The sequence below is a fragment of the Cotesia glomerata genome, linkage group LG4 (assembly GCF_020080835.1).
Source record: "Cotesia glomerata isolate CgM1 linkage group LG4, MPM_Cglom_v2.3, whole genome shotgun sequence".
In the NCBI taxonomy this organism is placed as follows: domain Eukaryota; kingdom Metazoa; phylum Arthropoda; class Insecta; order Hymenoptera; family Braconidae; genus Cotesia; species Cotesia glomerata.
Window position 1 is genome coordinate 8,279,099 of NC_058161.1, and position 26,663 is coordinate 8,305,761.

The 26,663-nt window shown below is 29.6% G+C and overlaps 3 protein-coding genes across 4 annotated transcripts; all 3 read right to left on the reverse strand.

Annotated features, from left to right (window-relative positions):
• Positions 1-602: 602 nt before the first annotated feature.
• On the reverse strand, positions 603-8,542 carry LOC123263885 (sodium/hydrogen exchanger 9B2). 2 transcript variants are annotated; one of them, XM_044726918.1, is made up of 6 exons: positions 7,257-8,542; positions 6,788-7,177; positions 3,657-3,921; positions 2,930-3,130; positions 2,675-2,839; positions 603-1,248 (listed from the first exon to the last, which is right to left on the reverse strand). In XM_044726918.1, exons 1-6 carry the CDS (start codon positions 7,565-7,567, stop codon positions 724-726), a joined length of 1,857 nt encoding a protein of 618 aa, XP_044582853.1. In that variant the 5' UTR covers positions 7,568-8,542; the 3' UTR covers positions 603-723. The 2 variants fall into 2 exon arrangements, with proteins under 2 accessions (XP_044582853.1, XP_044582855.1); XM_044726920.1 differs by having other exon boundaries at positions 6,788-7,162; positions 7,257-8,539.
• Positions 8,543-9,791: 1,249 nt separating this feature from the next.
• LOC123262987 (neuroligin-1) lies at positions 9,792-14,953 on the reverse strand. Its single transcript, XM_044725494.1, has 6 exons — positions 14,380-14,953; positions 13,352-13,498; positions 12,810-13,252; positions 12,595-12,741; positions 12,077-12,498; positions 9,792-11,992 (listed from the first exon to the last, which is right to left on the reverse strand). The coding sequence occupies exons 1-6, from the start codon at positions 14,945-14,947 to the stop codon at positions 10,873-10,875; spliced, it is 2,847 nt and encodes a 948-aa protein (XP_044581429.1). The 5' UTR covers positions 14,948-14,953; the 3' UTR covers positions 9,792-10,872.
• A 5,445-nt stretch (positions 14,954-20,398) lies between these two features.
• On the reverse strand, positions 20,399-26,553 carry LOC123263289 (ATP-dependent RNA helicase DHX33). The gene is made up of 7 exons (XM_044725917.1): positions 26,223-26,553; positions 22,119-22,736; positions 21,801-22,033; positions 21,388-21,738; positions 21,117-21,315; positions 20,767-21,049; positions 20,399-20,686 (listed from the first exon to the last, which is right to left on the reverse strand). Exons 1-7 carry the CDS (start codon positions 26,444-26,446, stop codon positions 20,534-20,536), a joined length of 2,061 nt encoding a protein of 686 aa, XP_044581852.1. The 5' UTR covers positions 26,447-26,553; the 3' UTR covers positions 20,399-20,533.
• Between the last annotated feature and the right edge of the window lie 110 nt (positions 26,554-26,663).

Sequence of the window (26,663 nt, forward strand, 5' to 3'; positions counted from 1 at the left end):
CTAGTTTTGAAGAAAAAAAAGATTCTGAAAAGCTGAACTTTTTACCTTGATCTAATTTTGATACAATCAACGAAGTGAATGAAAAAAAAATTTTTTTTTTTTTTAAATAAATAAAGTACAATTTAAACACATAATACGATAAATCGAGAATAATAAAAAAATTATAATATATTTTATGTTTAAAAATATTCAGAAGTAACGTTTTTTTTTTTTATTTTCTTAACGAATTAAAAAAAACTGTGAAATTTCATAAAATTTATCATTAATAGTTTGTATGAAACTAACTATTTTCTTAATGTAGTTATTAGTATTCTCTTTTAATTTACTTAGTAAGTGAAATAGTGAAAATTAAAAAAAAAAATAATAGCAATTTTTTTATATTTTAATATTAAAATATAAAAATTTTTGCAGGCTAAAAATAAATAGAGCCTTGCTGCTCTATAACTTTATTGAGTAAATGTTATTTCGTGGCGCTAATTATGCCAAGTTTTATAAATTTTTCTTAAAATTGTAAATTTCTTGTATATTTTTAGTATTAAAAAAATTCAAGTAACTTCACAATACATTGCGGTTCATCACTTATCTACTATTTAAAAAATTAGTTTTACCTTATTCGTTATTTTATTGTATGTACAAATTTTATAAATATAAAATATAATACTCGGCAATCAGCTGTAGTGATATAATAAATAAATAAAAATGATCACAAGTACTTGATTTAATTCAATGATTATTCACAGAGTTTTCCTCAAGATCCGGATCTTCATTGATGATAGAAATATCTCTGATAGAAGGCTTTCGTGACCTCCAACCTTCTTGCGGTTCTGCAGGAGTTGTTGTTTTCGTAAGAAGCTTAGGACCAGCTAATGAAATAATAATAGCGCCAGTCGGTGCAGTTAAAAGTATCGAAAGAATACAAAAAGTAAGAGTTGTTTCTGCATAACGTTTTTGCTCAATATCATCCTTTTTTACAAAGTCTAAAGCTACTGGCCCTAAAGCTGCTTGAACGGTTGCTTTAGCCATGCAAGCTAAAGCAATAAATATCTTTTCTTTGTTATTAACCTTTGATTTAAAGCTCACTACGAATGTTACAACAATTCTCAAAATTATTGCTATTAAAAGACAACCGACACTCAAGTAAATAGTTTCACCTTCTAGCTCATCTATTTTGATTTGCGTTCCGGTTATACCAAATAAGATTGGTTCAAATATCATCCAAAATATTTCGAACGCTATTGCCACCGGATTCTGTAAAAAAAAAAAAAAAATAATTATTTATACAGACATACATTTAAACTAGATCAACGTTTCATAAATTTTTAAATTTGAAACATATTTTATACAATAATTACAGCAAATCTTTGACGCATAAAAATAGCTTTAGTGCTTATCTTCACAAAATGCTGTAGTCTCGCTTGACACTAGTTATTCGCGTAGCCTTCAATACAAGCTAATACGGATAAATCGTCAAGTTCCGCTAAAATTGTACGTACTTAAGTTTCATGTGGGCTAGTATAGAGCGAAAATAATTGATTGTAGAAAGAGAATAAAGCATAAAGCAAAAATAAACTAACTAGAAAAGAAGCGCTACTAAACACTAATACTCATTCGCTTCAAATTAATTCTCCTTAACAAGATTGCGGATCGTTTATTAAGAGTACGTGCTAATAGACTAAGTTACTGTCGTTATTAAATAGACTAACATAAAATCATAATAATAATTTCGACTATATAGATATATGGATGTTTCGTCTCATAAAATATACGTTAAATGTTTTACTTTTTATTCAATAATCAATAAATTAGATTTTTGTCGAAAACATTGTAATAAATTTTAATTAAATTTTTTTGCTTTGAGAGTATACTTTTGAGATTTGATGCGTCTAATTAATTTATCAATTTACTGTTAATTACAATGTGAATTTTAAATTACTTGAAGAAATATTCCAATTACGATTTTTTGAAAATTAATAGATTTTTCACAAAAATCTTAATTGATACCTAATTTTAATTGATAAATAAAGTAAGAAATTTATTTAGAATTAAAATGAATGAAAAAATTCACGAATAGACGATATAAAGTAAATTCTGTTATACTTCCAACCGATTTATTTTAATCAAAATAAAAAATATCAGTTAAACTGAATCCGGTGAAGAAATAATATACTGATGGAATAGACAAAATTACAGTCCGTGTATAACAGTGCCAAGTAAAACTTCAAGTAGAACTTAAGTCAACTCTTGAGCGTCGGCAGATCGTTATAAACCGTCTTTTTGCTTCTTTTTTTCCTTACTCGGCCTCAATTTTTCCCAACGTTCCTCTCTACTTTACCACTCTTTTCCTCTCATCTTGTACGAGAGTGAGTCTACTCAGAACGTTGACGCGTTGGCAAAAAATATTCTTGTCTGTTTCTAGCCTTTGAGTTTTATTCCAAATTATGCCACCCTTTACGAAACTAAAAATCAAACTATTTTCTATACTTTCAAACGATGAATTTTCAGAGAAAATGAATAAGATGATGCGCACTGTTGTCATCCCTCTTTCCTTTAAGTTTATTCTTTAGAAAAGTTGATATAAAACTTTGCACTCAAGTTTTGCATAATGCAACTAAACATTTCTTTCAAAACTTCAGAAGTATCTACAATAGGTATGTTTATAAATTAAAATACTCACATCTTCGACGTCCCATCCCTCTTCCTGCCAAAAGTAGCAACTAACAAAAGCAGCTGCAACTACAGCAAGTGGACCTGCACCTCCTAATTCTATTGCTTCACTTCCAAAAACAGATATCAGTCCACCAAATAATAACATAAGAACTCTCAACGGTATCTTGTAAGGCTAAAATATATAATAGTTTTATGAAAGCACCAATTTTATAAGAATTACATGTCATAGTATTTATTTGGAATTATGTATAATTATGCTTACGTCTCCTTTTTCTGGAACATATTTGGAAAGATAACCCCAAAGAATACCAAATCCAAGACCTCCAATTATTGAAATTGGTCCCTGAAGAATTTGATACCACAAAGAGTCATGAGAGAACAGGACACTTTTTATAATACCAAAAATTGCAACTGACGCAGCGTCATCGATACCTGCTATTGCAATTATAAGAGTTGGGATCCCCTGAGAAAAATTATGTAATTGAATAAGCCAGAAATTTGAATGCTCAAAGACTCAATTTACAATACAAAAGTTCAAAGAAGAAATGCTTTTTCATTTTTATTTGTGACAAAAAGATTGAAGATAAAAATAAATCATTTTACATGAAAAAATACAATTTGAACTTATATATTACTTTATCTCTGATAAAGGTAAAACTGTAAAAAAAAGTACAAAAACAATTGGATAATAAATTATCTTGCATTTAAACTTAAAACTCGTGATTCGGGAAGAAAAGAATAAAATAAAACAGTAATAGCGTAATAAAAACAAGAAAAAAAGAACAAGCAAAAAAAAACGTGTACCTGCTCTGGATTAACTAAAAAGTATTTTTTTTGTCTAAAAAATTCATCAATTTAATTGAAGTTTTTCAGTTGTAAACGCTCAAACAGAACTAACGTTTAATTAAAAATTTAGTTATACAAAAAGAAGTTGAGGTTTTACTATAATAATAATAATGATAATAGTTAGTATAAAAGGTTTTATTTACTTTTGCAACGCCGTAACCCTTTCTTCGAAGTCTAAAAAGGCATGGAACAACGACAGCTGGTGATACTGCTGCAACAATGCTTCCAATTAAAAAAGTCCATATCCAGGGTAAGTCGAGAAGATATCTTGTTGTGACTGCAACTAACGTAGCTTCCACTGTCCAAGGTATCAACCCTATCTTTGGCAACGTTATTTTTTGTCTCTTGAGGGCATTTGGATCCAGGTCGAGGCCAGCTCGAATTAATATTATGACTAACGCGACTTTTCTGAAATATATAATGTTTCAAAAATTTAATTATTCAATATAAAGGGAAAAAATAATTTAAAGCACTAGCACGACTTTTTTATTATTTTTAATCCAAATATACTGGTCCATATTTTTTTAACGCAGTACTTATGTATAAAACTTATATAATTGTGAGAATTTGTTCGTACAAATTACTTCACCATTAAAATTATAACAAACTAAATCAAAAGAATTTTTATAAATAAGGAAAACTTTTGTAAATTCGTTTAACAAGTCTTTATATATGAAAGTGGAAATGATAAGGTAAAAGATCAATACGTACATTTACGAATTTTTTATAAAATTATAAAAAAATTAAAAAAAAAAAAATTTATTCGATTTTTTTTTAGATTTAAAAATAATTATTTTTGAAATGATAATATTTGAAAAAAAAAAATAAAGTTATCCGAAAATATTATTCCTAAAAAAAGAGATAAAGTAAACAAAGCTGAGATTAAGTGTTAACACGAGGTACCGCGTGATTCGTCAATTAATATTTATTTAAATGACAATCAGTTATCGATTTCAACGCGAGAATAAAAACATTGTGACAAAGTCACGAGACTATTACATAGTCATATATTTGTTCGGCTTGACAACTCGCTGGTAATCAATTAACACTCCCGATCCTTGTCTCCCCACTTTTTCAATTCGGAGAGTCACGAGACTTTTCAATGTCTCCCAGCTTACTAATTACAATGTAAGACTTGTACTCGTTGTAAAATGTAAACTCTATACATTAAATTTACGGTTACAGTTACATAAAAACATTTATCGTTGTGGTGTCATCATACAACACATGTGATAGAATTATCTGCTATTTGGTGATGGTGATGATAATAATGATGTAAGCGTGGGAGGTTTTCAAGTTCTATTTAGAAGATTTCAGTGAAATAGCTTCTGATGTTATGTGAAAAATACATATAAATATATATATATATATATATATATATATATATATATATATATATATATATATATATATATATATATATATATATATATATATATATATATGTATATTCTTCCTGTTCAGATCTATTGCTAAGATTTGTTGCGCAACATTTCAAACAGATCCTTTTATATATATATATATCTGTAATTCTTGCACCATTTAATATATTTTATTAATAGTCTTCCCCCTAAACGTAATCTCCAAAGACGAATAAGATTAGTTTCGACGACACGGATAAATGTTATAACAGGCTTGACGTATGTCACAACAAATAATCTATTAATTATTGTAAATTGCAATATACACAGTAAAAAAATTTTTTATGTAAATTTGCTTTTTGGTTAGTTATTTATTTTTGCGATCGATTTTATTTTATTTACTCATTTTTTATTCCATTTACAGAGATTTATGTTTACTTTTGAAAGACAAGCGAATACTGTGTGTGCATACATAAAATGTACACCTTGAGCACAAAATATTAATATTAATTCTGGTTAAAATATTTTTGTTGCTTTATTACATTTTTTCTCATAATTACTTTTAATGGCTAATTTATTTTTTTTATTTTATTATACTATTGATGATTTTTAAAATATTTATTTATTTTTTATTTATAAACTCAGATTGTGGCATTTAAATATTAGTTAAAATAATTTAAAAATATACGCCTATTGATTTATCATTTTTTTTTCTCACTACCCACGGATGCACAATAAATTTGCAACTGGACGTGAAAGGCTAACGACAATTTAAAGTCGTTAAAACAGACTAAGACCATAACTAAAGCCGTAAAAATTGTTTGGAAATGACGTTTGACAAATTGATTACTAACATAAGGTTGTCACGCGCTTTAAGCCACCAAGATCAAGCAATAAGCAAGCACGTGCTCTTTAACACATAAGTACGTCTTTAAAAATATGTTATTAAGAGAGCTGCCCGCTTTAAATTTCAGATCAACGTTAATCTTAACATAGATCTACTTTTATTTACTCAGAGTTCTATCAACAATCTTTTTATTTTTTTCTTTGTTTTTTATAATTTTTTTATTATCAACATCACAACAAGTAGATTTTTAAAATAATAAATCACAATCTACGCCGGTTTAAGTCAAGTATGGGATTAAAATTTCCATGGATCGTTTTTCTGTGTAATTAATCCTAGAATGTTATTATATTGATCCTAGAATGTTATATTGATAAATTTTATCGATTACTTCATTTAAAAAAGCTTTTATCAATAAATATAAAAATTTGTTATATCATACCGGTTAATAATTTGTACATAAAATTTATTAAATAATAGTTGCCTAAATACTTAAAATTCTTTAGTAGTACGTCTACACTTTTTTTTTTAGCATTTTACTTTACTCATTGCCACCAAGTTGTGATTTGAATTAACAAGTATATATTATTTCTATTGGAATACAATAAATTATCAGCAAGTTAAAATATAATCATTGAAAACAAAAAAACAACCTTGGGGTATTTAAAAAAAACTGAAGTAATCGATAGAAATGTGATTATCTTATCAATGATAACGTCAAAATTAAAAAGATAATTTGTACATCAACCAGCCCTTATAATCATTGCAGCGATTTATTTACTGAATAAATATTTAATTTATATCAAACTCTCATTCACTTTATTATGCATCAAGTCACTCGACCTTAAAAGAAATATAGTTTTCAAGTACATTCATACTATGAAATTAAATTATTGCACACTGATAGAAAAATTAGCTTGATTTAAGAGAAATAATTTTTAACCAAGAAAAATATTTTAAGACTTATATTTTTTAAATCAAGTTAATCTTTCTATCAAAGAACAAAAAGTGCTTGTTCATGCTCTAAGATTACGCTATTACTATTATGATAATTTACTTCAATACCTACCGAAGATTCGCAATAACCTCCGAGTATCTTCCTTCAATATATACAAGACCAGTATTTTGCATAACAAAACCCGTTAGAAGCATTCCAATGAGAGCTGGTAGTGTTGTAAGAGAAAATAACCAACCTCCAAAGTGTGCTGCAATTGCTAAAGTTGCGAGTCCAAATAATGGACCACCTGGAGCAGCATCTGCACCTATTACTGAATAAGTTACTCCCCAAATCATTAAGCCCAGAAGAACAAGACAGAGAATTCTTGCAAATTTTCTAAAAGACGGGCAAAATGGACGTGGACACGCTCGCCGCCAACCTGGTGGTTCCCAGGACGGTGTATCGTCTTTACCGTGACACCTTGTGCAAAATAGGTACAGCCATGACCTAGAAAAGCATGGGCTTACAATATACTTTTTACAAGTAAATTTATTATCAAGAAATAAAAATAAATATTTTTTTGAAAATAAAAAAAAAATACCTTTTTAGCTCTTCGGTGTATTCAATTTTATCTCTAATTGAACTTGACAAACTCATTGCTGATTTTTTCCTGATTTGATTATTGGTATGCCCATTATCAAGATCCAATTTGTGTTGGAGATTTTCAACACTACTGTGATGAAGTATAGATTTTTTCTTTTGACAGTCTGAATTATGATCAGAGCTTACACTGATTTGTCTATGATGATCAAATATTGGATTATCAATACCAATAACTTGATCACTTATAGAAACTCGTCGGCTTCGTGTCGTATCTTCAAAAGATCGTAAATTTTGTCCAATATTATCCATAATTTATTTTATAATTTAAGAGTTGGTTAAAATTCACTAGCTCTTGCTTTCAACTCTCAATCGAGAAACAAATGATGCTGAATGATGAACTTAACAAAACTTTAAATCCACTAACAAAAATTATCCCCTTTTCATCAACTTGTACTCCTTCTCCACTATCATACATTTTTCTCGACAGCTATGCATCCAATGATAAATGATGAAAGCAAATACTATAATATCATTGGTCTACATTCAGAATATAAATAAAAAACTGTAGAGTATACTATATGTAGTACTTGAGTTACCCATGCACGTCGGTACGCGAGTATCTTCGGTAATGACTTACGTTGACAAGTCAATGACTGATTCACTGATGGATAGCTAGCTTGATAGCTTGCTAGTCAGATCGTTTGATGAAGCTAGTTCGAGTTGCTTTGGTGGGGACACTTGCATTTATGTATAATTGTCAGCTTATCGGGACACAGGATGGGTGCACACCGGACACTAAATTGTTTGCTGCGCCTTTGCCTGTTCATTTCATGATCTGAACTTTCAGTAAAATGTATCGAACAGTAATAATCCGATTAATGAAAAACACTTTTAAATAAAATATATTAAAAGAAAAAAAAAAACATATACATATATAAAATACAATATCTTTTTGCGCGTGATTATCGATGACCTACTACCACTTATATATACAATACAAAGTTACATCACATTGCTATTCTTTCAATTAGCACTCATCCTCGCCGAGCTTAAATGCTAGCGAGAACTAATTCGTATAAAGGACAGTTTAACTAATGAAACAATATTCGGATTCGTTGTAGACTTGTATACATGATTGTCTGTGTATACGGGACGTAAGGCATAACACCGATTCATATTCTTCTGACGTATGGAAGGAATAGTAAAGAATAAGGTGGGATATCACTTGTCTGAGATAGTTGCAATAGATTAACTCAATCTTATTCACTTTTCATAAATCAGTTCTAAATGTTTAACATTTCGCTGTAACTATTTTATTTTTTATTATAAATAATTTTAAAAAATTTTCAACTATTCACTACATTGTTGAAAAAAGCCTGTTTAGCATCCTGGTTAAAATAACTCGATTAAAATATCAACTTGTTAACTTCCCGCCAGACAAATTGTCAGCATTTTTCAGATTAAAAAAAATTGGAAAGTCATTGTTTTGTTTATTTTTGTTTAAATAAATGACACTGTTGTTAATTTACGTAATGATCAGGTGCTTTTTATTAAAATCTTAATTTGAATTTATGTCAATGTAAGTAAGCTGTAAAACATTGTTAAATAAACAACTTGTATTCACAATACAATATTCCATTTGTTTAAATTTTTCAATGTTATTGTCCGTAGTATCTTTAAAGATTTAAAATTATTACTAAACTATTTACATGAAGATTACTATGTGAATGTAATTTTGAAATTATTAAGCTATAAATAAGATTGTCAAATATTCTCCGTGTGTTACTCATAGTCATGTGCTTAAATTTTAATGCGATAATGACAAATATGATTAAGATAAGATAAACGAATATTAGTCAATTATTAGATTATCATTTACTTTTATTATAAATGTCATTGATAATATCTGTCTATTGTGATTGTGAGTGTGTAAATGAATTTTCCTGTAAATTGTTAGTCGTCACTGTGGAATTTTTTTCATGAGAAAATTCAGTTACTGAGCTCAGCAGTAATTATCTAGAGGATAAGTATAAGATAAAAAATTAAAAATATAAATGGATGTAAATTAGATATGCAATCAAATAGCTATTACCTAAAACTAATTAGCAAAAATTTATTTACAACTGATAAATGTAATAAATAACCGTTAATAATTATTTTAATTATAAAATATCACTTTAACTTATAAAAAAATTTTTTTTAAGTTTTAAATGAATTTATTTATTTATATAAAGAATTTAGAGGCAGGTATTTGAAATTGAGGTTGAAGAACGATATAATGGGTATGATATGTATAGTAAATTTTGATGTATAAGCATGTGTATGAACAGGTCTTGGTATGTTCCGGATATACTTTGTCAGCTTTAACCGGCGTTATTGTCGCTCGCACCAGTTTCATCAAGATGCTTTTAATCGAATATTAGAGCTAGAGCTTATTGCATTTTTCTATTTTCGGTGGTGACTTCAAAGAGTGTTGAGGAAATTTTATTAAAAAAGGATGACAAAATGAAAACTTTGATTATTTATACGCACGTTTAATGCATTAATTCTTTATTTAATCAAATTCAACATTTGAAACATTCATAAATTTATTCATTTATTTTTTTATGGAGAACAATCGGTGGATGCATAAAAATGATCGATTACTGAAAACATAATCACATAATCAGCGATTACAATGTTTACGTATATAGCGCATTTTCGAAACTATCATATAGGCTAAGATTCACTGGTAGTGTTAATGAATGGCCCCTCGAACGGGTATTAATTTATATTATCACTTTAATTACTTATTTTATTTATTTACTTTACCTAAGACATTATAATGTCACAAAGACATGTTTATGTTTATTTTTTTAATATTATTATTATTAAATCAGTAAGTTATTTCACTGTCAACTTACCATTTAAAAATTTCTCACTCTCTCTTTCTCTCATACATATTGATTCATACACTCACATACACAGCGTAGTAAATTATTGTTTATTCATTCGTTATCGTTTGTTTCAATAAACTGATGATCCAAATGACACTTCAATTTTTAATGCAACGTACGTTGGCGCAACCTGTCAGAAATTCAATGACAGAAACAATTTTTAAACCTTGAAAATGTTTTAACTCCAAAAACAATATATGGAGATATAATTTACTGAATCTTTCAGTAAAACAGCTTTGGAATTTATAAATTAAATTTTATAAAAATGGAATTATTTAAATAAAAATATTTTCAAGATTTAAAAATTCTTTTATCTTTGAATTTTCTACAAGCTGTAAAGGGTATAATATACAATGTTGCGTTTTAACAAAATGCCATTATATATTTTTACAGTATTTATACCAATGATTTATAAGTATATAACGTGCATTTGTTACAAAGGGGCAGTTGTATACTCGTCATTTGATTGAAATATTTGTAAGCGTTCCACAATGAAAAACATTTTTAGTATAACAAATTGATCATTTTCTTGAAAAATACCACAAGTCCAATTCCTCGGTCATTGGAAAATTCCACACGGCATTAACATTGAACGCAAATAGCATTCAATCATTTATATCTCTACCCTGAGATGGGAAATTTCATCAAATCCATTATGTTTATAAATGTTTTATTTAATTACACTGAAATTTCTTGAATTTGCACACGCTTCTTAGCACTACCCGGTGTTCCGGGTTGTCTTAGAATTCCTGAACAAACATTGGGTGCAGGTACTTTTGGCGGTGGAGGTGGATCAGGCAAGAATTCGTCATCATCGTCATCATCAGCTATACCTCGATCATGAGGTTCCAACTGATTATTTTGTGCTGCAACATCAACACACGGTGAAGGTGTTCGACTGCGATTAACGCCCGGACTTTTACATATAGCGTAGGACGGTGGATCTAGAGACATCCGTTTACCTCCACCGGGTGGTGGTGAGCATTGAAACTCTTGTAATTGTAATTCGAGTTCTTGTGCAAGTTTATGTTTGTGAATTGAAGGACTTGATGAAATAGATGAGTCATTTAGAACAAAAGAAGACAGTCTTGATAGTTTTCCACTGGCACTTATTGACTCCACTCCGGAACATCCAGCTTCAAGCAGTCGTTCCTTTTTTTTATGTTCAACAAAACCCAATGATAATGATGGGTTTATAGAGGCTGCTGCAGCAGCCGCAGCATTGCGATCGCGCTGATGATAAATTCCAGCAAAAATAAGAATATTCAGTAATAACAGAAATATACCAACAGCTATTGTTACAGTTAAGGCTGTTGTATAACTCTGATAATGATTTGATGCAAATTTACGCAAAAGATTGTTAGGCCCTGGGGATAATTTAGGTAATGGTTGTTGAGTAGAACGAGTGGGAATAATTGTGCTCATAGGCACAACTGAAATGTTGGGAGTACATTCTGTACTTTCAATAGGCTTTGAAGATATAGAAGCTTCTGTGGGCATAGGTACGGAAAGTGGCGGTGGTGGAAGCGGTAAAGCCATTGTTTGAGGCCGTACTGCACCCTCGTAAAGACTTGGGCTCTCTGCCAGATGATGATGACGCATACTGATCTCGTAACCTGGACGATGCAACTGCGGTAAAAGATTTAGCCACAATGACATCTTATGACCACGGTAGTGAGAATGCATTTCAGTTAATTTGCTAACTTCTAGATAGAGCTGATTTATCGAGTCATATGAATCCCAAAAAGGTGAATTTTTCATGAATTTTTCATTATTCGGATTCCCTTCATTAGGATCTCTATAAAAATAGAAATAAAAATAAAAATAAACGAAAGGATGTAAAAAAATATATTTACTTAAAAAACAAATCAAATTAACTTACCCTCGACGTACAAAATTTGCAATGTATCGCACTAGCATGCGTGAAATACTTTCATCTTCAATAGTATAGTTAACAGAGTATAGCCAACGGCTTGGCTCATTCCTAAGCAGTGGTATACCCAAAAGAAATGGAAGCTCATCCCCTCGTTGGCTGGGATGATCACCAGGTTGAAAGTGAAAAAGGTAACCTCGTCCTCCAGACGCCGAATGTAATAATGCTAATCTAAGAAGTGGAGCAGCAACTTGCCCATCCCCCAATAAAGATAATAAACTTTCTCGAATTGCATTAGGGCTTTGTTCATCTTTTTCCCAATCAGTATATTCATTTTTCAATGTCGAATAAATTTCATGAAGATGATACCGATAAGTATTTCGAACGTATGTTCTTAATATCCGGTCTCTTCTAGTTGCATTAATACCATTCTGAAATAAAATTATATTTAAATATTTACAAACAGTTTTTATAAAATAATTCATTTTAAAAAAAAAAAAAAAAAAAAAAAACAAATTTAAACCAACTTTTAAATCATCTTCACTTAAATCCAACCATGCTTCACATGATGTTAATCCCATAAGAAGATCTCGATTTCCTAAAGCAGCAAATTCACTCCCGGGTCCCGGCACCAATGGCAAAATACCCGCCGATGAAGCAGTAGGTTGTGTTACCTTAAAAAAAATTAATTTTACAAAAATCGTTCATTAAAATATGCTATTAAAATAAATAAACAGACTACCTGAGAACCCAATGGTAACACAGTACCATCCATAAAAGGAGCAAATCCAGAAGTAAATCTTGGAGTCTCAAGATTAACATTAAGTAATTCATCAATACTTCTCAAGCGTAAACATATTGCAATGTCATCAGTTTCAACATCCCCAAGACACCCAGTTTGTTCAGCAACTCGACGTTTAATTGTGATAGGATCACGTTGTATTGCCCATGGCGATAATGCAGAACCGCCTAATAGTATAACTCTCTCAACAAGTTCTTTAGCCATTGGCGAAACTGCTAGAAAATTAGCTAATGCTGCTCCAGTTCCTAGCCCAAGAATACTTAAACGTTCAGGATCGCCACCAAATGCTTCCACATTTTCACGTAGCCAATGAAGACCCGCAACAAGATCCATAAGACCATAATTACCTTGAGCACTACTTTTTGTACCAGTTTTGAGGAAACCTATCATAGAAAAATAATTTCAGCTCTATTTTCATTCCCAAGCAATAATTAACAAATAATAATTATATTTTTGTTTTTTATTTAGACAATAAAACATACCCAAGACACCCAGACGAAAGTTAATTGATACTACGATGATGCGACCATGAGCGGCCAAGGCAGTGCCATCCAAAGGATTACCCGCTCCCCAAGAGTAAGAATCCCCATGAATAAGAAGTAAAGTTGGCAGCAATTCTGTGCTACTGCCTGAAAATTCATTATAGATATAATATAGTTTAATTAGTAATTCTCTCAAACAAGGATATCACTTTTGAAGGATTATGAACCCGAGATGAAAGTGAAATAGAGTGAGGAAAGTCACAAGATTTCCACCTGTTGAAGATAAATCCTAGAAACTATTTTCACGATAATAATGATAAAATTAACCAGTTTTCAAGATTAACAATAATATTATTGAAAAAAAAATTTTCATTAGACTTTTTATTTTTCACTGTAATATACCGAAGATTGTTAAATACATTAGTCGATGAAGAAACGTTGATTTAACGTGAAACCACCTCACTCCCGCGGTGCTTGCAGGTTTTATGTTGTATTGAATCAACTACAATGCACTACGGAATTGAAGTGGTAACGCGCTTCGATAGATTGGTAGTTTTCCTTCTCACCTAAATGCATATCTTGTTTGATTGTCGCTTCTGGTATTTGATATTTGATGGCCTTTTCTTCGTTTCATTTCTTGGTCTCAGTCTGACTCACTTGATATCATTTATTCGAAATTCTATAGATTATTAAGTAGAGAGGAAACAGTGAAAATGAACAAGAACAAGAACAAGAAAACAGAAGAAAAGGAGAGGAATAATGATTCAGAATGAGAGATTGCGATAATACTGAACAGCATTCAGCCGTCAACAAACTCAGTGAATACATTAAATAATATATATATATATATATATATATATATATATATATATATATATATATATATATATATATATATATCATATTATAAACTAGGAACTTTATAAAACATTTTTTTTTTTTTTTTTTTTTTTTTTTTTTTTTAGATTATATTAATTAAACAATAAACTGGAGAATGATAAAAATGAAAAAAAAAAAAAAAAACTTACCGTGTTGTGGTCGAGGTACGTATAGATTGAGGTACAGGCAGTCCTCGCTTTGATTAGTGAGTAAAGGAATAATATTATCGATATAAGCACGTCGACGACGTGGCAGATTTGGCTCCAAACCAGGTATTTTTTGTGGACACGCGGGAGGTAAGGTATCCGCGAGTTTGGTGCCTCTCCATTGAGTTGGCGTGACGGGTGGCATGTAACGAAGTGCGCCCAATGGTGGCGTAGCATATGGTACACCGAGGTAAGCTTCAACACCTTCCACGGACATGGAGCGGGCAACAATGCCGCGTAGTGTTCCATAACGAGTCCTGACCTGACGAGAGCTATACTTGAGCTGCTGCTGTTGCTGTTGTTGTTGCGGCTGCGGCTGGGATGAAGAGCCGGGTGCAGTGAGAGCATCGCAGGCTCGCATTGTCCACAGTAATCCAATAGCAACGATAAGTAGCGTTGCATTTCTTGGATTCGTCGACTTCTCTTTTTGGTGTGAAACCGTTTCACCATGTCGACGCTTTTTTTTTCTCCCAAGATTCCCGAGAGTCGTGCAGGAGGGGCGCGTCCGCATCGCGTCACGCCGCCGCGGGCTGGCCCCACCGGGCACCGCATCTGTAAGAACCTCTCCCTGCTTTTGCTCCTGCCTCTGGTTCTGATTCTTTTGCCGTCTTGTTGGTGGTCTCCAACAATGCTTCTTCCTTTGATTTCTTCTCTTCACTTCTTGGTTGTGTTTCTGGTGGCGGCACCCGACGCCGCGCCACCACACTTGATTTTTTTCGAGGATGATGCTTCGAATCCTCTTTCTTCTTCTCAATCCTATTACTACCAATCCACTCACACTTGGATTCCTCTGTTGTCACTTCCTGGAAGTACCAACGAGGATCCCACTGCAATTTCCAGCGAGTCGACCTCGTGCTCACTGTGTTTACTCCGTTTAGCCAGCTCAGTTCCATCATCTGACAAAGTCCGCCAGTATGACACTTCTCCAGTCCAAGTTGACTTTATCAACATTGACACTTGCACCTCTTGCATCTGCACCTTCACCTGCACCTGCACCATCCACTTTCTAAAATTTTTACACTTATTCTCTATAGTTTTCATCAGTCAGTTTCTCATCAGTTCGTCATCATCATCATCATCATCATCATCATCATCATCATCATCATTATTTTTTTAATTTAGGAGTAGATTTTTATTATTATTTTTTCAACTATCATTTATTTCCATTAATTTAATTTCACGTAAAAACTTTTTCTTTTCCTTTTCTTCATTACTTCATTAATTGTTGTTGACCTTCCTTCTGATTGCTGTATTTAATTGGATAGTTTTATCCATTTGCAAAAATATTCATTTTTATCGAAGATATTTTCCAGCGGTGTTGAGTATTGAATATAAACTGAAATGTTTCAACACCAGAGAGAAGACAGAATTAGAGAAGAGATCAGCAGCAAGTTAGGAGGATCCGGAAGGTTAGTGAGCTCCAGAGATGCATCGACGACTAACCATCCGTGAGGTATATGCCGATTACTTATACCAGAGTTTATGGTAGTATACGATGTAGTGTAACTTGGGTAGTTCTCCCATTGAATATCTTTGTATCGTGACCGTCCCGGGCAGTACTGGCGCTACCGCGAAAACGCTCGCGCCTCATCTTTCTCCAGTACTCAAGGATGAAACGACACACGACGGCGCCGACGCTGACGCCGGGTTTTACCCCCGGCTGTATTCTACAAGCACCCCCGCGACGATCGATAGCTCCACGGCAACCCTCGACAACCCTGGTCGTTTCATCACTCCTCTCTTTTCCTCTTTACCTTTTACTATCCTCCCACGCTTTCTCTTTCTTCAGTCTTTAGTTCCGTTACCACTACACTCGTTATTCTTCTGTCCTCCTGATGAACTATCATACTCCCCTCTCATCTCATCTCATCTCTCCTCCTCTCGTACTTGTGCTCATCTTATCTAACAACGTCGAAAAAATAGCCATCTCGAAATACTTTTTTTTTATATTTATTTTAATATCACAAGGATACAAAGAGTTGAAACTCTTCAATTCTGGCATGCGTCCGGAGCGATCTTTGGCTGTTAGCCAATCTTTCTCTCGTATTCCGCCGACTGCTCAGATTGCCAGCAATCTAGAAATTATTAAAAGTTTCAATCCATCGTCATAACTTCAGGCACAAGATCCATATACCATTTAAAGAAAAAAATTGTGGTCCACCAAAAGTAAAACTTGATCGATCCTCACCGACAGCTTCTCAAAATTTATTTCTTTTAAATGACGCATAAATATTTAAGTTCTTACTTAAAACTATCATGCAAAAAACTTAATTAAAATTTTTTTTTAATTCTTCTTTTCATTCTAATTATATTTTTTTATTGTTTTTATCACTCTATATAAAATTTCTCTATAAATTCCTCAAATAATGTAATGATATTCATTACTTTTTTTTATTAGATTTAAAAGTAAGTAAACTTTCATCACAATATTAAATGTCATATCTTCTATTGATATTTCATAAAAACTATTCTCATTAAAATTCAGTTTTTTTTTATTATTAATTCAACTAAAAAGTGTAATTTTAATATGAAAATTCACCAGGTAGATGATAGATTTATGAAAAAAAAAAAAAAATGTTACACGTTACAGTATTTATAGAATTTAAAAAATAATAAAAAATACTTTTATTGAAGGAGAAAAAGTCAGAAAAAGAAAAATTAGTCTCATTATTGCGTGTCACGAGCTAACCAGTTTGAAAGAGATTACAGTTTCCGGTGATGGTAGTTGAGAAAAGAAATTATAATTTAACTGATGAAACATTGGAAAAACTGATTTACGAAGTTGAAAGTTCAGGTGCTGATGAATACGTTCATTATTTTATGGTAGCTTATTGAATTACAAGCATTATATTATTATTTATTATATATTTCATATAGACTGCAGAAGATCATCTATTGTTTCATTGTAATAAATTAATTTATGCATCTATGTAATTATACTATTATAATATTATATAAAACTCTAATAATTTTTTAAATATTAATCAACAAATAAAATAAAATTAAACAAAAGAGACGAATAAATAAAGTATGAATAGTAAAGAGCTCAACAAACAAATATCAAGTGCAATCGTCTCAAGCAAAGTCAAAAGCATAAAACGGATCAATTTTTAAAACCACCTGTTGCACTTGTAAAATCGACAGGGATCAACTCACAAGTCCTTGTCGTAGGATCATCGAGAAAGTCATATACATCAGAAATCTACTTTACAGTGTAGCTATTATCACTTTTTTTACACTCGAGACTATAATAAAAAGTCTAGAATATTGATGTAAAAAAGCAGAATTTAATGAGAAAATTTCAGTTTTCACAAACTTTTTATTGAATATGACAACTCGCTCAAGTATTTACGGAATTTAATGTATTTAGTACGAATCGATATGAGATTGATTGCAATAAAATTTTTATATTGCAGAATTATAAAATTGCTTTATTTAGTATTTGGTAATACACTGTAAAAAAATTTCGACGTCAAAACAGTGTGAAATTTTCTCAGTTTTAAATTTATTCTTAAATTTTGAGCTTGTTGCATTCTTTTAAGTGCGATCAATTCTGTAATTTGATTCAATTTCTGTAAAATAATAATAACAATTGTTTTTATAGAATTTGAATTATCTAAAAATACAAATTTTACTATTTCTTCGATTTTTTAATGTCTTCTCCAACAATTTGATACAAAACTTAATACAACACTTATAAAAATTCTCTTAATTTATGAATATTTTGTATAATATTTTATGATTGATGTTAAATTTTCTACTTTAAAAAATTAAATTTAGAAAATTGTTGCTTAAATTATTTTTAAATACAATGAATTTTTATTCTTCTGTCATTAAATACAAATTAAAAGATAATACAATGTTTTACAATGAATAAACTCTTTTTAAAATACGTATACGAATTTTCAAAATTTTAATTTTTACACCACAGATTTTTATAATTCAGACTAAATAACGCAAAATATAGATTTACAAGTTATTTAATACAGTAAAAAAAAGTTATTTCTTCTGATTCATCTGCTTAGAATATTTTTCAATGAGATTTATTAATTTAAAAATAATCGGACTTAAAACATTTTGTTTTAAAAACTTTTCAATTTTCCTTACAAAAAGTTAAAAAATGATTGACAATTGTTCAGTTTTTGTCATCGTTAGATGATGTTTACAAATGTTCATAAATCATTCAAAAAAAAAAGAGATTCTACTCTATCCATTTTGTTGACATAACTTTACGCAAAGACGAGGTCTGATCACCCACGGGAATAGCCGCTAGTGCTACTTTTTTTTTTTTGTTTTATAGCGACCCTTTCGGATAGAAGAAAAAACGTATCCATCTTCAAAGAAAGTAGCGACATTTTCCCTTGGGTTCATCACTGCTAGTTTTCATGAAAAAAATAACTTTCTTTTCATACGTAGGATGTCCAATTAATAAGACCAAGAACTTCTATTAAAATTTGCAAGATAAAAATTACACACCCCATGATATCTGGAAATATTTATAAGGCAATTGCACTTTATAAATGGAAAGGTCTTTATTTCATTCATTCTTTACTTCTATTCATTCTTCACTTTTTTCCATACAAGCATAGAGAAGAGACTGCTTCGAAGCGTTTAGCTCTCTTTCATTCTCTGAAAGTCACTTAAATTTGCAGAACTTTCGAAAACTTTCAGCATTTTACTCATCTTTGTACTGCTTCCATTTCAAAAATTTCTTTATGATATCTTGAATCGCATAATAACTTATAGAAATATCATTATTATTTTTATGTTTACTTTAAAGACTCACGTTTGACTTATGAAAGATTGAAATTTAATTTTTCATATTTTTTAAAATAAAAACAGACTTTTTTAACACCTTTGGAATATTCGATAGGATAGATACAGTTTATAAAATAAAATATTGATAAGCTAGAAAGATATCTTTACTATTTATACATTGATTTCAAGCGCTATATTAAATGCTATCTTTCGTTCTATAAATTTGTTGCACATCTGAATTATTTGCGTTTGGCCTGCGAAAAAAAATGTAAATTTGTTTCTTTATAGATAGAATCACGTGCTGAAGATTAAATAATTGATAAACTTGCAGATAAATTTACACAAACTTACACTGAGAGTAAGAAAAATTATTGTCAAGACAAGGATTTCTTAGCTCGAGAATTTTTTAAAATAAACTATTTAAGGTAAAAGACTTAGTTATTGACATTGGCCTAGTTGTTTAACACTGGCAATTTTATTCTAACTAAAAAAATAAAATGTTCTCAAAAAACTAATTATCTTAAAATTTATAATTCAAAAATTATATTTATTTATTAATTTATGAGAGTTGATTTGTTTTTTTTTTTTTTTAACTAAAATAAAATTATAAGTGTCAGTAACTGAGTCTTTTACATTAAATTTATTAACTTCTTTACAAGAATATTTCAATACCTGTCTTAATTATTAAGTAAAAACTACTTTGAATTAACTCAAAGTATTCTGTAGACAATAAAATATATTCTCGATAATTATCAAGAATATGGGTTTTTGTGTGGAGAAAATTTTCTCAATAAAAGTATTTTTTTTTTCCAGTATACTATCTGTAAGAAATTAGAGAAACAAGAGTATACAAATGATAAATTCATAAAAAATTTTCGAGTTTTCAAAAAATAATTTTTTTACATCTTTAAGACGATGAAAACTTAAAAATTACAACGAGAAAAAAAATTTTTATGCACATGAGTAAGAAATATCTGTTCAAAAAAAGAAAATAATGAATATTTGATTATTTTTTGGAAACTCTTTTTACTAATATTAATCGGACAATAGTTTACTTGCGGAGAAATATCGGGTTTTATTATTTAAAAAAAAAAAAAAAAACACGCAGGAAGGTATAAAAAATAATTTAGACAAGTCCAATTTTTAAGAAATAATAATGATTTATTGTACAAAAAATTCAATTATATTTCTATAGTTTAATTTTACAATAAATTTTTTATTCTATCAATTATCAACAGCTAGTTAATTTCGTAAATTATTCATTAATAATAATTTGTAATTTTTTACATGATAACCTTCTTTTAACATATTCAAATTTATGATAATCATAAATTATATATTATTTTTCGTGAATCCAAGATGATTCGATTACAGAGAGACTGCGGATATAGCATCGTCCTGTTGCTACGACTTCTGTGAATAAAACTAATGGAGGTTTTGAAGAATAAAGTGTCGATGAGGGATGTATTGTCACAGGTTGTCTTGAGGAAAGCTAAAAATATTAAAAAACATTTTAGAGAAATATTTAAATAAATTCTAAGAAAAAAAATAATAAAGTGATCAGATAATTACAATCATATAAGTATTGTCTCTTTGTAATTCGGCTAAATTTCCACTGAGACCTTCTAAAAGAGCTTTTCTTAAACGTTCAGTATTAGATCCACAGCTTGATTGTTCTAAATTCGCTCTTTCTGTCAATCGAGCTAATTGCGCTCTTATTTCAGTGGCATATTCTAGATTTCGGTGGTGCATAAAATTATCAAAACACCAGGTTTTTTTTCTATTGTCATTCAAGGAGGTATAGTTTTTAAAAACATTAAGCAATGTTACATGATCACCTTCAGGAGAAATAAACCTGAAAAAATTTTATACGGTTATAAATAGATTTATAAATAAGACTTGAAAAATTTTTAGGTAATTACTTTAAACGAGCAGTTAAGGCTTGTTCACGTTTCGTTGGAGGCTCTGTAAATATAGATTCACCAGAAAGAATTGCGATTACAGTAAGTGCTTCATGAAGACATTGATGTTCGACGGATGCAAGAAGAACTTTAGTAAAACGTGGATCTAGTGGGAAGAGAGACATTGTTCTTCCAAGCGTTGTTAATTGTGGAGGATTACCTATTAATGATTAATTCAGCTTATTAGATTAATATATGATATAATAATTGAATTAATTCATCCATTTATTACCTTTAACAGCTCCAAGTTTTTCTAAACAAGATACAGCAACATCAATTGATTCTTTAGGTGGTTTATCCATAAATTCAAATGTTGTTATATCAATTCCAATTGCCAATAGTTGTAAAGCAACTCCAACTAATGAACATTTCTGAATTTCGGGTATTGGCATTTCTCTCATTTGTGAAAACTCGTCTTTTGTATAAGTCCGATAGCACTTACCAGGACATTCGCGACCAGCTCGGCCTGTGCGCTGCCATGCTTGTGCTTTCGAAACTTTTTCTATTTTAAGTATATCTAATCCTGTAGTCGGGTGATGAGTTCTTACTTTTACTACACCCGTGTCGATAATATGTCGAATACCTTAAAATAATTATAAAAGTATTAAAATATTTTTATTCATTTTATTAATAATTCTTACTAACCTGAGATAGTGACCGAAGTTTCAGCGACGTTAGTCGATAAAACTAATTTTCTCATTCCGATTGCTGAACTCTTGAATGCTTCTAATTGTTGGAAAGTTGGAAGTGCCGAATAAAGTGGAAATACTTTGAGATTTGGATACCCTTTACCATCTAATTGTTTTGCAACTTGCCTAGCTGCAACTGCAGCGGCTTCTATTTCTTCCTGACCGGTTAAAAATATTAAAATATCCTCACTGTAAAAAAAGAAAAAAAAAATTATTAATAAAAATCATAATTACTGTGAATGTTTCTAAATAAAAAAAAAAATTTTATCAGGACTTTGCTGGTGCTTCACGATGAATTTGAAAAGCCGTCACTAATGCCGAAAATGCATAATCATCTTGGGACTTTATTGCATGATATATTTGAACAGGATGTTGACGGCCTTCGAGGTAAACCACTGGAGCTTGGTAATACTTGGCAAATTTATCGACGTCCATTGTAGCGGACATAATTATAAGTTTCAACGGTGGTAAATTCTTGTGCTTTCGGATATTCTGGGCTCGCCGAGCAACCCCAAGAAGAACATCAGTTGATACAGATCGTTCGTGTACTTCGTCAAGAATTACAACTGAGTACTCTGATAGATTCTCATCGGTCATTGCTTCTCGAACCATCATACCGTCTGTTAAAAATTTAATTCTTGTTTGTGAACTAGTTACATCATCAAAACGTACGCAGTATCCAACGAGCTTTCCTAGTTCAACAGATTGTTCTTGAGCGACTCGACGTGCTACGCTAACAGCCGCTACTCGGCGCGGTGAAGTAATTCCAATACATCCAGATGAACCGGCAATACCACTATGCAATAAAAGTTGAGGTATCTGCGTTGTTTTCCCACTTCCCGTTTCACCAATAATAATCAAACTATTGTAATTACGAATTTCTTCCAACAATCTAGAAAAGAAAAAGTTTATTAATAAATAATTACACTTTTTTACTAAGTTCGCGAGTCTCTACTCGAAAAAAAATTATTTGCATAAGAAAATACTTATTTAGACTATGATTATCTTGGACGAAATCAAATTTTCTTGCTTAAAAAAAATTTTATTTGAATTAAACTATTTTGATCTTCCTTTTTTCTGTGTACAAGCAATATTTTTCGATAGTATTTAATTTTTACTTTTAATTAAATTTATTCTTATAAAGAACATTAGTACTCTGTTAATTATAGTAAAATATTCTACGGGCAACCCAAAAATTTCCTAATCGTTGACGATTATTTACTATGATTATAAAGGATTCGGTTAATTAAAAATTATTAGCTTCGACTTGGTTCTTTTTTTCTCTTACACTAGTTTTACCACAATATTAGCGCCGCACATTAATAAAAATTGTGTCAATTAAATTTAAAATGTCCCTTGATTACAAAAAAATAAAAATAAATCAATTGATCATAGGAAAAGTTAAAGTAAAAAATTTTAGATAGAATAAATCAAAAGTTACCTTAATCAGTCAACCTACAAACAGTTTAAAAAAAATAATTAGAATGAACTATTTCATGTGGTATACAATAAACTTCTTTGAAAGTTTCAGTTTATTTTATTTTTACGTTTCTAATTCTTTTTTAATTTTTCTATTTGAGTTCACGTTGAAACTTTGCTATAAGTACGTGCTTTATTAAATTTAATACTACTTACAAATTGATTCAATATCTATTTGCCGAAAACATCAATAAATGAAATTTTCTAAATTATTGAATAGGAAGAAATTAAATCTACAAATAGGTCAAATATTTGGATAAAGGTCATAATATAATCAATATTTAACTGCAATGAATCGTAAACATTAATTATGTGTATTTCAAATAAATCTTATCATTTATTTCTAATTAACCGATAATTCATCAGATCAGTTAGAAGAATAATTTATCCTAGCCCGTTACTTTAAATCATTGTAATTGAAGTTCAGTAACATGCAGTACAGACAAATAGTTTGTTTTTAATGATTTATTTTTATGGACTGTTCATTCATTGTCAGATAAAATTAAGTTGCGAAATTTTCGAAATCTATCCTAAGAGGAAAAATTGAGCAATGTTGTAATGAAAAATAAAATTGTTTAAAATTTTTAATTAATCAATTTCTTGTCACAATAATGTCCATTTTTGTCATAAGAAATTTTTTCTCTTAGTGTATTAGCTTCTCGTCGAATTAAATTATTGAAAAATTTTCGTGAATCTCATTTCTATAGTTTGCAAAGTAGAATTATGATAATTAAAAATATAAAAAGATAAATGTTTAAGAAAATATTGAAGTACTAAAATTACGATAAGATGAAAGGAACATATTTAGTAGTTACAACAATTATTTAGTAGAGGATTTTAAGTAGCCGAGAGCCTTTAAAATAATTAAAGCTTTGAAGTTGCAACGATGATGATGAGTAATAAAGTTTTTTTTTTTTTTTTTTTTTTTTTGCTTAATACTTTCCTTATGATTTTATTCCCATTAATCAACACGCGCTTAAATCAAAGCTTTGAAATGTTTTAATTAATTTTTTAGAGTATTTAATTTCAGTGTATTCAAAACAATCAACCATGGAAAATTATCGGTAATTATAAATTTTGATTTCTTTTTTTTTTTCACTTTAAGGCTTTCAATTAAATCTGGAATTTTCAATGAAGTTTGATTAATCAAGTGGTATTGAAAATATACATTTATAAAAAGATTATACACAAATTGGCCAGTAAAAAATAAAGTCTCAGACCACATGTTTGTCAACCTCGGCTTCGCCTTGGCCAACAATTATATGTGATCTGAGACTTATCTTATTTGACTGGCCTAGGTATGTAATATACTAATTCGTCTGGATAATTTAAATTTTCTTCGCAAATTGATCGAAAGTTTGAAGCACTTTCAACAGACTACTTCATGAAAGTTTTCTTAAAGAAATAATCAGTTTATAATTGTTTAAATTATAACAATTAGAGAATTATTTTGAAAATACTAGGAGTAGTAATATAGAATTTAAAAACTTCAAAATTTACTTATCATCTAATTTTTTTTAACTGGACTATAGCAATTTCTTATTCAGTATTTAAAAGTTCTTTAGACAGCAAGTTAAGTGATAAATACTTTTTATTATGATACTGAAATCAGCAGACATCTGACAACTTTTATATTTTTATTACAAGTCGATTACAAAGAAAAAATATTTTTAAAAAGTTCGCACTTATAATTCTTTTAAATTTATAGATATCGAATTTTTCGATAAGATTTATTTATACATATTCAGCTATAAAAATCCAAAAAATTTACAGATTAATTTCAGTATCATTTTGCACGCCTCATAAGCGAAGCGTTGAGGTTGTGCTCTACACTCGACATTTCAAAAAAAAAAAATGTAAAAACATGCGATGTAAAAACATATAAATAGTGAATATTTGAAACTGAAGCTATTCTTATTAATATTAACTGAAAAAAAATGATTCTCAATTTTAAAGAATCTAACAATTTTTTAGATCTTTATAACAATTGAATTGTAATAAAAGAAATTGCACATATAGAAATTAAAAAAAAGTTTAAGTACGAATTTTCAAAAATATTTTTTTTTTAATAATTGATGTGTTATAAAAATTCTCACATATGTCTGCTAATTTTAGTATCATAAAAAATAAAATATTATCATGATTGTAATTCTTTTTTTTTTTTTTTTTTTTTTTCCAGCGATTCCGCGACAAAACATCCCCTGACAAAATATCCCCCGACAATGTCATACTCAACAATGAGTATGACAATAAATAATCAATTGTAAACAAAATAATAAAATATCTCAATTTAATTTTTAAACTTCAATTCAAAAACTTATTCGTAGTTCAAAAAATTAAAACTTAAGGTAAAAGACCAGGTTACTGACACTGGCCTAGTTGTTTGACACTTGCAATCTTATTTCAATTAAAAAATAAAATGTTCTCACAAAACCAATTATCTAAAAATTTACAATTCACAAATTGTATTTATTTATTTATTGGAATTGGCTTTTTTTTTTAATTAAAATAAAATTGCAAGTGTCAATAACCGGGTCTTTTACCTTATATTTGCGTCAATCCAATTCATTAAAAAACACGTCAGATATATATTTATGTCACTGAAATTAACAGACGCTTGACCATTTTTAGATGTTATTTGACAAATAAACTAAGTCTAGATCATTATTTTAAAAAAATTGTATTTATAATGTTTTACAACTTTTAAATACGGAATTTTTTTTTTCAATCTTTGTTTGGATAATTTTTTCTTTTAAAAAATCCAGAAATTATAAAATTTTTCTCAACTTCAGTGTCATATATTTTTGTAAATAATTAATAAGATCACAGATAACATTTAAATACATCTATATCAACTTATATGAATAAATTATGTTGTTTAGAAGAAAAACATGCTTACCGTTTGCGTAACTTATAAACAGGAAGAGATTTTCGTTGTTGTTGTAAATTTAACGTATTTTTATCATTTATAAGCTTATTTTTTTGATTTGTTTCTTTTTCAGTTATTTTATTATTCGACATTTCGCCAAAATTTACAACGGTCGGTTTTTTTGGTGTGAGTTTCGAAAAACTTGTACCATTTATCACATTGTATTTGGAATCAGCATTATCATGAACACCCATAATTCACCTAAAAAATTTAATTACCATGAGATAATATTTTTTAGAACTAGTTTAATTTTACGAGTATAACACAAGCACGTGTTGATTTGAGACTGACAACACAGCTGTTGCATGCTTGTAAAACACCTGTTTACATGGAATTTTTCGCTTTATGAATATGCGCAAATGAAAACAGGACTTAAGTTTGTTTGAATTTTCGTTCTTTAAATTGACAATT

Bases quoted from the DNA above. Each gene is read 5' to 3' on its own strand.
- LOC123263885 (XM_044726918.1), bottom strand. From the start codon at position 7,567: ATGGATAATATTGGACAAAATTTACGATCTTTTGAAGATACGACACGA. The intron at 3,131-3,656 runs GTAAATAAAACC...AATTTTTCTCAG, and splicing joins AGGGTTACGGCGTTGCAAAA to GGGATCCCAACTCTTATAAT. The intron at 1,249-2,674 runs GTGAGTATTTTA...TTTTTTTTACAG, and splicing joins AGGGATGGGACGTCGAAGAT to AATCCGGTGGCAATAGCGTT.
- LOC123262987 (XM_044725494.1), bottom strand. From the start codon at position 14,947: ATGCGGACGCGCCCCTCCTGCACGACTCTCGGGAATCTTGGGAGAAAA. The intron at 12,742-12,809 runs GTAGTCTGTTTA...ATTTTTTTTAAG, and splicing joins TGTTACCATTGGGTTCTCAG to GTAACACAACCTACTGCTTC. The intron at 11,993-12,076 runs GTAAGTTAATTT...CTATTTTTATAG, and splicing joins GCAAATTTTGTACGTCGAGG to AGATCCTAATGAAGGGAATC.
- LOC123263289 (XM_044725917.1), bottom strand. From the start codon at position 26,446: ATGGGTGTTCATGATAATGCTGATTCCAAATACAATGTGATAAATGGT. The intron at 22,034-22,118 runs GTCCTGATAAAA...CTTTTTTTACAG, and splicing joins CATCGTGAAGCACCAGCAAA to TGAGGATATTTTAATATTTT. The intron at 21,316-21,387 runs GTAATAAATGGA...AATCATTAATAG, and splicing joins AAAACTTGGAGCTGTTAAAG to GTAATCCTCCACAATTAACA.